Raw genomic sequence first — 12,609 nt, 5'->3', positions numbered from 1 at the left:
TTTATGCTGAAGAATTAATAAATTTCTTACACTGTACACATCTTCTGGTGCTATCAAAAGGCTCTGTTTAACATTTATTGTTGATGCCTGTTGGTCAATATAGAAGTATTCTTGAAACTCTTGTGGGTTCGGAGATACAATTCGGTAAGTCACAGCATGCTAAAAATAAAAATATATACACATGAATGAAAACATATGTAGAAGATATATATACAAACATATGAAATAAGGAAACAAGAGGGCCATGATGGCCCTGAGGTCGCTCACCTGTATATAGGAACCCCCCCACCACCCCCAGGCCAATTTTTACCCAAGGGCTTTTATTTGTTTATTTGAACAGACTTGGTAGACACCCATAAGAAGATTTCATGCTAAACATCTAAGTTCTAGCTCATTGGCTTTTTTAAAAGAAGATTTTTTAAGTTTTTACTATACACATATAGTTAAAAACAATGACACCCCTGGGGCAGGGCCAGTTTTGACCCCCGGGCATTTATTTTAACAAACTTTGTAGATATTAACTTAAAGATGTTTCATGCTTAATATCAAAACTCTAGCTATTTGGGTTTTTCCAAAGAAGATTTTTAAGTTTTTGCTATACACATATAAGGAAAATCAATGACCCCCCCCCCCCGGCGGGGCCAATTTTGACCCAAGGGCTTTTATTTGAACATACTTGGTAGACACCCCTTAGAACATGTTTCATGCTAAATATCTTAGCTCTAGCTCTTTGAGTTCTTTAAAAGAAGATTTTTTAAGTTTTTACTATATGCATATAAGGAAAATCAATGACCCCCTGGGGCGGGGCCAATTTTGACCCCAGAGCTTTTATTTGAACAAACTTGGTAGGCACTCATTAGAAGATGTTTCATGCTAAATATCTTAGCTCTAGCTCTTTGGGTTCTTTAAAAGAAGATTTTTTAAGTTTTTACTATATGCATATAGGGAAAATCTATGACCCCCTGGGGCGGGGTCAATTTTTACCCAAGGGCTTTTATTTGAACAAACTTGGTAGACATTCACTAGAAGATGTTTCATGCCAAATATCTAAGCTCTAGCTCTTATGGTTCTTTAAAAGAAGATTTTTTAAGTTTTTACTATATGCATATAGGGAAAATCAATGACCCTCGGGGCGGGGCCAATTTTGACCCCAGGGCTTTAATTTGAACAAACTTGGTAGACACTCACTAGAAGATGTTTCGTGCTTAATATCTTAGCTCTAGCTCTTTGGGTTCTTTAAAAGAAGATTTTTTAAGTTTTTACTATATGCATATAGGGAAAATCAATGACCCCCTGGGGCGGGGCCAATTTTGACCCCAGGGCTTTTATTTGAACAAACTTGGTAGACATTCACTAGAAGATGTTTCATGCTAAATATCTAAGCTCTAGCTCTTATGGTTCTTTAAAAGAAGATATTTTAAGTTTTTACTATATGCATATAGGGAAAATCAATGACCCCAGGGACGGGGCCAATTTTGACCCCAGGGCTTTTATTTGAACAAACTTGGTAGACACTCACTAGAAGATGTTTCATGCCCAATATCTTAGCTCTAGCTCTTTGGGTTCTTTAAAAGAAGATTTTTTAAGTTTTTACTATATGCATATAGGGAAAATCAATGCCCCCCTGGGGCGGGGCCAATTTTGACCCCAGGGCTTTTATTTGAACAAACTTGGTAGACACTCACTAGAAGATGTTTCATGCCAAATATCTAAGCTCTAGCTCTTATGGTTTTTTAAAAGAAGATATTTAAAGTTTTTTCTTTTGGTTGCCATGGCAACCAGAGTTCTGCATGGAATTAAATTCTTTGAACAATTTTTAAAGGTGACCACCAAAGGAACATTCCTGTGAAGTTTGGATGAAATTGGCTTAGTGGTTTATGAGGAGATGTCATTTAAAGCAAAAGTTTACGGACGGACGGACGACGGACGGACGGACGGACGCCGGACGAAAAGCGATCACAAAAGCTCACCCTGTCACTTTGTGACAGGTGAGCTAAAAACAGGAAGACAGCATGAAATATAATACCACTAATGAAAATCACAAAATGCTTGAAAATTAATGCAGACATTTCAATAATACAAAATCAGGTTTGTATCATACTGCACAGATGACAATCAAAAAGCTTTTGTTTCTCTCAATTCAATTATGAAATGTAGCTTTTGATAAAAAAAAAACCAATAACAATAGAAAAAGAAACTGTTTGAAGTTAATTTTTACGTTATTTACAATATAAACATAAAAATTGTCTAATCAGAATCTATACATATATGTAGATCTATTTGATATTTCCTAAAACAATACAATTTCAGTTTAGTGAATTGAAGTGAAATTGCTATAAAAAGAATTGGCTTACCCCATCAGCATCTGATGATGATATTTGCACAACAACATTACCAAACGCTTCATATTCATTAACAATTGAATTGTAGTTTGTTGTGGTGAAGACTGGAGCATTTGGATTTCTGTTCACAGTAACTGTTAGGTTTGTAGAAGCAAAGTCACTCTCTAATACACTATCATAGGCTTGTAATCCAATCTGCAAGAAACAAACGATTCTTTTTCTAAATTTCTAACTTAAAGAAAAAAGATTTATATCTTTATTTTAATAATCATATTACACATACAAGATATCAAACCTTACAAAGTTCAACAATTTTTTTTTCCTGTTGATGTTTGACAAAGTTGAAGTTTCCTAAACAGTGGTCAATATCAATTCTTCAAATTGAAAATTTAGTTTGGCTGGTTCCTGTCCTTGTCCAATCATGAACTGGTCATGGATATATTTTAAACCTAAAATAACTAATTATTTCGAGTAAACCATGACATTTGTGAGATTGTTTTTATTGGTTGTTTGCTTTTAGATTATTGACATGCCAAATTCTTGACAACTCAGGTCATTCAAGCTTTTGTTGTCCAGCTGTCAAGTTTAAAATAATATAAGTACAGCTTTAGAGACATACATTTTGCTTAATACTAAAAGATGAACTATGTGTGGTGTTTGTTATTTCTTGTTATCAGAGGTCATTACCCTTTTCATTATTAAGGTTCGAGAGATAATTTACCAGCAAGTCACCTAGACTGTTTCTGGATTTTGTACCAGTGATAACCCAATTTTCTACAAGAAACTTACAACTTATATCCATAAATCCCTTTATACAGGGATGGAAGATAGATGAGTAAAGATGCATTGAAATTTGAATAATTAACTATAAACATTATATAGGACAAATACCTGAGGCATGTGCTATCTAAACTGAGTAACAACACAAAATTATAGTATAAATAAGAATCATTTCTTTCTATCTTATATCATCTATAAAGAACTTACCACATAAGTAAGAGTCAGATCATTAGCAAGCATTGGTGACTTTACAAACACAGAACCTGGTCCATCTTTATTTGGTGATGTAATGCCAAAGTATTGTGGAGCTGCATCATACCCTATTATCTTATACACAATATTCCCTTGTAAATCATTATCCACTGCCTCTGGGAAGGCAAAGTTTTCATTCAAAGGTTGATTAAATGGTATCTCTGCAGTGTATGGTGGATTGTTGATGAATTGTGGACTTTGAAGGTTGCGGCCAACAGTAATTGTGCAGTCTATATTGTCAAACTTTCCTCTCATATCTTCAACTTTTACTCTGAACTGAAAAATGTAAGAAATTTTCATTACAACCAATATTGCAGAAATACATACATGTACTAAAAGAGATTATTGTTATTAATTCTATCCTTTTTTATTATTTAGAGTTTTTTTAAGGTTATTTCTATACATTTATAATAAAAAATAAGCTTTTTAAGGTTGTTATCATTGATTAATTATTTTAATGAGCTGTTCAATTTGTTAATTCATTCATAACGTAAAAAGAAAACTTAAATCTAAGGTGTTGATATAAAATGCAATTAACTTTAACATTCTGGTCAGAGTAAAACTAAAAATAAATATAGACTATTGCTTTTCAACATGTTCTTAAAGATAAAGATATGTGAAAGCACTTACTTGGAATGTCCCTACATTAAAACCTGGTGTGTCCAAGTATGTTTTAAGACTGACTACACCTGATTTGGGATCAATAAAGAAGTATTTCCAGTGATCGTTCAGTAATGATTCCTCTATTGAGTAACGCAAGTTGGGAACATCCTGAAATTGATCAATTTGAAAAATGTTAACCAACAGTAGAAACTACATGCACTGTTGAAGACCTTCTTTGAAATCATGACAATAACACACAGGGTAATCATCATCCAATACAATGGTAAATATATATAATGGACTTGCCCTAAATATAATTTGGAACAGTCCATTAGTAGTTTAAGGGATTTCAGTATCAAAACACTAAACATTTAGCAGTATAGAGACTGACCTGGCTCTATACTGATGGTATCAACCAAGTTCTAACTGCCATCATCAACAGTTAACTTTATGACAATAATTTAATTATATTAAATTCTTTATTCAGCATATGAACAATTACATGTTCCACGCCATTAACATGATGAAGGATTTGCAATATTTATCAAGTTAATATTTTGATTATGACATAATATAAATAACAATTCAAAGCATCGTATGCCGATGACATAAATTTAATAATGTTAAGTTTATCTCTGAATTAAAACTTTCAAGCATCTCTTGCATTAAATAATTTTGAAAAGTATTTCCACAACATAATCCTTTCAAAAAAAAAGATTAGAATCACATTATTTGTTTGTTTTGGGTTTTACGTCACATCGACACAGTATAGGTCATATCACGACCCTCCAGCTTTACTGGTGGAGGAAGACCTCAGGTGCCCTTCCGTGCATTATTTCAGGCAAGAATCACATTAAAAAATAAGGTTACAATAACATTAACATGATGGTCTTGTTTAACAAGCATGAATTCAGAGACAACATGAATCAATATGGCAAGCAAATTGTGTCCAATATAACCTAAAATGCAGAAATGATGTATTGTATCTCAACTAAACTTGCTCAACTTATCTCAAGGCTTGACAGTTATGTAAGGGCATAACTCACATGTAAAGAGGTACCTCAAAGAGTTATAGAACCAATCCCTAACATGTTAGATAATCACTGAGAATACGTATGTAAAGTTTAAATCCATGATGCCAACACTGGGAACAGGGATGAGTACAATAGCTCTCCCTATTCTTTGAAATGTTTTGCTAAAAATACAAAAATAAAACAAACAACTTACAATCTGATCATTATCCGTGGCATCAATATCAACAACTTCAGTGCCCTGTGCTGTTGTCTCCGAAATAAATGCAAAACATTGGGTAGGCGATGTGATAGTTGGGGCATTCGGGTTTCTGATTACTTCAATTGGTACATCAGTTGTAATTGACTGCTCTGTTACCTCAAACATACGTGTTGCTCTAATTTTCAACTGAAAACAGCAATTAAATAACATAAGACCTTTACCATAAGCATGTCATGGCTCAAAATAAATAATTCAAAACTTTCTAAATCTAACCTTAATGTCAATCTATATAAATTTAAAGTCATCTGTCACAAAGGTTGCAAAATATATCCAAGTTTCACAACAGTTTGATGCAAAAATCAAATAGTTTCAATAACTTTTTAATGCCAAATTAATAGAGTAAATTTGTGCTCATAAGTCAAATTAATTAAATTTTTAAGACTGTAAAACCTGTCAATAATAAACATTCTTTATGAAATATAATTTTGATTGCATTGACCAATTGTCTTCCGAGGACTATAATTCGTTCTACTGTTCGAAATTCTGGCATTTAGTTATTCATAATATTCTTCAAGTAATGGTTCACAATAAATGCAGACAAACTTAAGCAACAAAACGCAGTAATAACGAATATGTTTGTCAGTATAATCTTAAAATTCAATTCATTCTAAATATCCACGCAGCATATACCAGTAATAATGGTAAACAATATCATAACTTCCTGAAATTACTTACAGTATAAAGTGTTTCTCTTGCAAGGTCTTCCAACAAACTTTTCTGTACATATATCACCCCTGTTGTAGCATTTATATTGAAGTAAACAGCTGCAGTCAGATATTTGTCATTGTCCACAGTAAATGTCACACCATCCTAAAACACAAGAAATATACTACATGTATACAGATATTTCCTCAACAAACAATGTCTATTTATCTCCTTTTTTGTTAGGAAAATTCATGATGTTAACATTAATGTTCTTATTATTTCATATACATAATAAAAGAGAAATACTTAATGTTAACAATTGATGCATCAATTTAACAAATCATTAAAAAATCATCACTTTATATAGTTTTAACATATAATATCAGAAAGAGAAGTGAAACCTACTTCAGGGATTGTACGAACGGTGAGGATGGTAAATCCTGTTGGAACAGCTTCACCAATTTGACCATTATAAGAGTTGACCTGAAATCTCAAATTTGCAGAGTCACGGAGGATATTCACTTGAACTTGAACATCAGATCGCCTTCTATTTGCTCCTTCATCTTCAACATATATGTTGTACTGGAAGAATAAAATCAAAAACTTGTTTACTCTGGAAAAAAAATAGCTTAAAAAAAGTAAGTTTACAATAAAGTAGTATTTTTAAAATTATATCAAGTGAAAAATACGTGTACAAGCAAATCTTTCAATATTGATAATTTCTTTAAAGATTATGAAATACAATGGATAACAGAAATTTTTTAAAAAAGCATCTTTTTCTAAAAGAAAACACAATAATTTTGTTAAAAATCTAATTTGTAAACTGCTTGTATTAATATGTACTTCATACAGTTGATATATGAGTTACTTGTGTAATATCAATGATATTTTCAAGTATACATACAATCAATGGTGAGGTAGGAACGGTCAAATCTCCCTTAACACGGATAATACCATCTGAATCTATTTTCACATAGTCATTCGGAGCCGCTTCATAGAACTTATATTGGTTGTTAGGTGCCTGAAATGAATGAAAACTTAAATTAGTTAAGTAACATTTTAATATTATTTCCAAAAAAAATGTCTGTTGATAGTTCATATAAACTGGACTTACAATATATACAGTATAAAGCAATGCCTGCAATGCTTGCTCAAACTCAAAGCTCAGGTTTTTGATTGGTCAGAAACTGCCACAGAATGTACACTGACCAATAAAAATCCTGAGATTTGAGACTGCACTCAGAAAAAAAACAAAAAAACCGAGGCCAGACCAATACTGCTGGCTTTTGCATTATCATATTGCAAATATATACCCAACAACTCTATAACCATAAAGCTCCAAGGCTAAATACATAAAATATGTGCTCATGAGAAAATCAATATAAGTTATACATGAATTATATAATGTATCCTAAAAATAAAAACATAGAATTTTACCAATATAAATGCAAGTGCTAGACAATTTAATCATTAAAGTGGTAAATAAAGTCTTCATGTCATTATAAGATCAGATAAAATAAGAAAGGACTAAAATACCTTAGGATCAAGATCAGTTGCTGATACAGTTAAAATTTCAGTTCCAACTGGCTTGGTTTCTTCCACATTGACCACATATCGGCTAGCACTAGGTGGTAGACTGAATGTTGGTGGAAGCAGGTTTCTATCTACACTAATTTCTACATCAGCCTTTGCATAATTAGGATCTGGACCACCATCCACAGCTTGTAGGTGTAACTGAAAATTAAACCAATTTTTATCCGTCCATACTTCATAAAATTTTGCAGAAAATCTTACACTGGATGTAAATGCAAAACAAATACAAATAGATACCAAGAACTTGATAATGACAATTTTTTGTGATTAACTTCCTTAATAAGTCAATATTTTAATCAAGAGAATAATGTACTAAATTATTAGAGATAGGCATTTAATCTGAACAAAACTGTTTTACAATCATAAATCAAATGAAGGCACTTCTAACTGTATTAATCCATAACACATTAGCCACATACCTAACAATATAAAACAAAATAAATATTCTATAGTATTGAATATGTTTAACCTTACAGAGTACAAACATATTTTGGTGTAAACCTACTGTATATTCATATGCATCATCAGAAGCCAGAAGTTGGTCATTATATACAACAATATCTCCAGCATTGCCTACAACATTGGTCAATCTGAAGATCTGCTCTGCATAGCCTGATCCTGCATAAACTGAAACTGTCACTTCTCCATAGGGGGCTGTTAAATCATTATCCCTCCATGAAACTCTTCTTACAACTGTACCATTTGCAGTGTTTCGTGTTACACTTCCAGTATATGGCAAATTAAGAAATTCTGGTGGGAAGTCGTTTCTATCTACTCTTACACTAACAGTTGCAGTATTGGTTGCTGGATTCTTTGGATCTCTCATGTCATTTCCATTTATAATAACTGTGTACAGTGTGGGTTTATCTGGATCTTCATATAGTGGCTTTATCAGCTGAAGCATGTCACCATTAACTCTAAAGTAATCAGCTTTATTTTTTGTGTAGTCCACCATCATCTCGACTGCATCACCATCAGGGTCGGTCAGTGTAATTCTCTGGATATCAACTGACGTTGGAAAATGTTCTGTAATTTCTGTTGGGTTATAGGTGTCAGGAACAAATGTAGGTGCACCAGCATTGCGATTCACAGTAACACTTATAGTTTTAAATGCTGACAGATATGGACGCCCAACAATATACGTATTTCCAGAATCACGTACTTCAACCTGAATCTGTAAACAAAAATTATTTGTTTTCAATTTCCTTTTGCGATATTAAAAATCATTATTTTGCTTATTGGATCCATTTATCACCGTTTTAGATAACTCTATGATCACCAAGATAAAAGGTTACTTTTTTATTTTTCATTTTAATTCATGTATATCTATTACCTTTTGTTAATCTAGTCATGCTTTTCTTCTATAGCAATTAAAGCTGTTAAAGCATAAATTTCTACGGTTACTGCTAACAATCTCTCTCTCATAAACATCCACAAGTTAAGAAAACATGTTAACTTACTAAGTATTGTTCATGAGGATCAGTGTTGATATCTCTGTTCAAGCTTACAACACCAGTTTCCCTATCCACACTGAATACACTAGATACTGGGTAAACACTACTAAGGTAAAATCCAAATTGGTTGAATTGATTCTGCAAAATATACAAGGTAGTTATGATGATTCCATACAACATTAAATTTGGTGCAACTGTTTATTATTTATTTCTAAATTTGATGATCAGTTATCTGAAATAACAAAACCTTTCCTACAGTTAACTGCCATACCAGCTTGAATCTCTATGCAGTCCAATATTATGTTTGCGTTTAACTACAATATTTTTTTATTGAACAGCAGACAGTTTCAAGTATATAGAAGACAAATTTCATTTCAAGAATTTCATGTAATAAGATATTCAAAATTAATTTTATTTTTTCCTTTAAAGTTTATTTGGTATCAATTAATATACTAATTATCAAGGTATCATTGTCAGTACAGAAATGACCTCCCAATGGATGAAATACAAACAAATTTAAGCTTTTATTAAACACTGAAAACATAAGTAAATGTCTGAACAACTGGTAGAAAACTACTCACCCTTGTGTCATTGTCACGTGCTTCAAAATCATAAACAAATTGTCCTGCACTTAAAGAAGAGTCAATGGAGGCAGTGTCATCTACATTAAGAATTTCAGGTCTGAATGTATTTCTATATATAGTAATTGTAACAGTGTATGTTACACCGGTTCTTGGATTGGGGGCACCATCTTGAGTTCCAATTGTAAGCTGAAATGTTATGAACATAAGATATCAATAGTTTTATGCCTAAAAAAAAACATGTACTAATAAAAATTATGATTTGTATGTTTGTTATTCACTTAGTGTACAAATTCAGCTATGAATCTCACTAATACTGTGTATGCATTCTGTACATTTACGAAAGATAATTATTTCATTTATTCACTTACAGTATAGTCATTAAGACTTGGTGGATTCAGGAGTGATCCCTTGACAGTAATCTGTCCATTGTCATTGTCCAGTATAAATGGCATTGCAATGTTTTGAGTTGGAGTTGTACTTGTAACACTTGTAAGAACATATCTCACTTCATTGTAGGGTGGCTGTAATATTGTAAAGCAATAAATATCAAGATTAAACATTAACATTTATGTCATCTGAAAAAGTCAAATCTTCAAAAATTATGATATACATTATGATGTACTGCAATATCTTTAAATTATATAAACAACTGTAAAATAATGTTCAAAAAGAAATTCAGCCTGTTTTTACATATATATGTTACATTAATTAGTCATCATTTCTGTTTGCTCTTTCACGATTAAAGTTGTATCTAAATTTCTCGCTATTCATTCAAAGAAATTACAAGATATTGCCTAAAATCAATATTACAAGTGAAAGTGAAAAAAGCAAAGCATCCAAATTATGCCAAAAATTATGATAATCATTTCTTTAAATGAATGGAAGTTTTGTTGGGGTTTTCTTGCTGTGTTTATTACACACCAACAATATTAAAGTCCCACAGTGACCAAAAAAAAAATCCACTACATTTATTATATCCGAATGTTGCAGGTATAAAAGCAGATCAACTGACTTTCCTATCAGCATACTGTACAATTTCATAACATCAAAATTTCATTTTTACAATATTAACTTACAATTCTATCCAAATCTCGAGCATTCAAGTCAACTACAAGATATCCTTCTGATGAAACTTCAGAAATTTCTACATTAATATTGGAATTTTCATTAACACCAAGTTGTGGTTCATAGAAGTTCCGTCGAATGTTTACTGTCACAGTAGCACTTGCTACTCTTGGCACATCTGCCCCATCAGCCACTTCAATATACAGCTGAAGTTAAAAAAAAATAGTTATATTTCATTTAATGAAAAACATTTCAAAAAGATAAGTCGAGAAAATGAAAACTTTTGTGAAAACATTAATGAAAACCAAATTCTGTATAATCTATGATTAAATTATATACATTTATATGTGGTCTATATGTAACTTTTGAAAAAATAGATTAAAAGAAAATCAATAAGTTATTAAAGTAGGCCTATGCGTTAGAAAGAAATATACTTAATAATGTATATCGTGATCAACAGCTATTGTTAGAATAGCTATGTTTTAAACCTTTTATACATATTATGTTCGAATCTCACATTCCATGACTTGACAATTGTATTATTGTCATGAAAAAGTATTTCGTTCAAAGTGTTTTAGAAATCAGAAGTTTTGTTTCATATTTGTTTTAAAGTATTGAAATATTTACTTTATACTGGTTGAGTGGTTCCACTAGAAGACTTTGTTGTACAGTTATATTGCCGAGATTATTTATATTGAATATACGCTGTGCATCAGCATCATACGTAATTCTGTATGATAGCGAGTTGTATGGAGCCTGAAATAGAATATATGTAACATACTTTATATCATTCTGTATGAGTATAAACAGAATAGGAATCTTTAAAAGAGGAAAAAATAGCAATATCTTAAGATGAATAAATCCAAAGTACTGGGTTATAAGTTTGTTTCTGAATATCAATTGTTCACACACTGTAACTCTTTGAAAACTCTGACCAAAACTAAACCACCTTTGCAAACAGTATAGACCAAAGCCTGGCTACACGTCTTTGTTACCTGTCTTTCTGCTCTTGGCCTACCAACTTTAAAAAATTGGACAAGTACATTTGAAAAAAAAATCACAAAGGAAATAGTTAAAAACAATGTATGTATAAATTACCCTATCATCAATGTCCTCTGCATTAAGGTCAAACACAGTGTCAGTAAACAAAGTGTGGTTCTCATTAATGGTGGTTTCAAAGTTGGTATTTGTTATCCTGGGTGAATTATTGTTCCTATAAACTGTGAATGTGCATGTCAGTGGCTGTGAAGTCCTTTCACCATCGCTAGCAAAAACTTGGATCTGTAATAAATAATATTTTCATCAATTTATAAACAATTATGTCAGTTCAGAGTGTCAAATCGTAACTCTTTGATGATGATGTAAATATTGATCTTATGAAAGAAACGATTCATCAAGAATTCTCAATGTGTATTTTATAAAAATGAATGTTTCAACATCAATAATTAATAATTATAATAAAAAAATTATAAATTCTGAACACTTATTACTAATAGCGGATCTAAACTAAAACATAAAATCATACCGTATATGATGACCGATCTAATAGATCATCCTTCAAATCTTTAGCCAGGGTTATTTGTCCTATAATTCTTCCATTATTTGTGACTTCATTGATAGAGAAATATGTGTGATCATCATCATTCAATGATTCTAACGTGTATGTTGGTGTGTTGTATCTTGCCTAAAATAAGAAATTTATACAATCAGGAATCCAAAATAAAGATCATTTGTATTTTCTACTATTTTGAAGAACTTCAATACTAAACAGATTAATTATATATTTTCTTTTATAGTAAACAAGATTATGTAGACTCTCCACTGTTTCCAGTCTGGGTGAAGACACAAATTATCAAAAGCAAGTTGATAGAAGGTTAACTTGTAGGCCTATTATAATGTGTCATTCCAAAAATTATGTATAGCATGTAGATGATATAAAAAGTGGCGAAGTTCCATTTGTAGAATCCTTAGGATATCAATTTTTAATATATTCAAAAC

General features: G+C 31.5%; 1 protein-coding gene across 1 annotated transcript in view; it reads right to left on the bottom strand.

Moving 5' to 3' along the window:
- Positions 1-12,609, bottom strand: part of LOC132746264 (uncharacterized) — a 118,730-nt gene that overhangs the window by 69,404 nt on the left and 36,717 nt on the right. The window contains exons 46-62 of the mRNA XM_060735367.1: positions 12,137-12,295; positions 11,710-11,892; positions 11,239-11,367; positions 10,623-10,817; positions 9,915-10,067; positions 9,544-9,732; positions 8,969-9,100; positions 8,014-8,682; positions 7,452-7,649; positions 6,820-6,936; positions 6,321-6,497; positions 5,946-6,080; positions 5,205-5,396; positions 4,005-4,145; positions 3,330-3,650; positions 2,355-2,537; positions 31-159 (exon numbers count right to left, since the gene is read on the bottom strand). Coding sequence (XP_060591350.1) covers positions 31-159; positions 2,355-2,537; positions 3,330-3,650; positions 4,005-4,145; positions 5,205-5,396; positions 5,946-6,080; positions 6,321-6,497; positions 6,820-6,936; positions 7,452-7,649; positions 8,014-8,682; positions 8,969-9,100; positions 9,544-9,732; positions 9,915-10,067; positions 10,623-10,817; positions 11,239-11,367; positions 11,710-11,892; positions 12,137-12,295 — 3,402 coding nt within the window. The remainder of the gene's footprint in view (positions 1-30; positions 160-2,354; positions 2,538-3,329; positions 3,651-4,004; positions 4,146-5,204; positions 5,397-5,945; positions 6,081-6,320; positions 6,498-6,819; positions 6,937-7,451; positions 7,650-8,013; positions 8,683-8,968; positions 9,101-9,543; positions 9,733-9,914; positions 10,068-10,622; positions 10,818-11,238; positions 11,368-11,709; positions 11,893-12,136; positions 12,296-12,609) is intronic.

Source organism: Ruditapes philippinarum, unplaced genomic scaffold (assembly GCF_026571515.1).
Source record: "Ruditapes philippinarum isolate M1 unplaced genomic scaffold, ASM2657151v2 ctg370_1_1_1_1, whole genome shotgun sequence".
Classification (NCBI taxonomy): Eukaryota; Metazoa; Mollusca; class Bivalvia; order Venerida; family Veneridae; genus Ruditapes; species Ruditapes philippinarum.
This window is presented reverse-complemented; position numbering and strand designations above follow the sequence as displayed.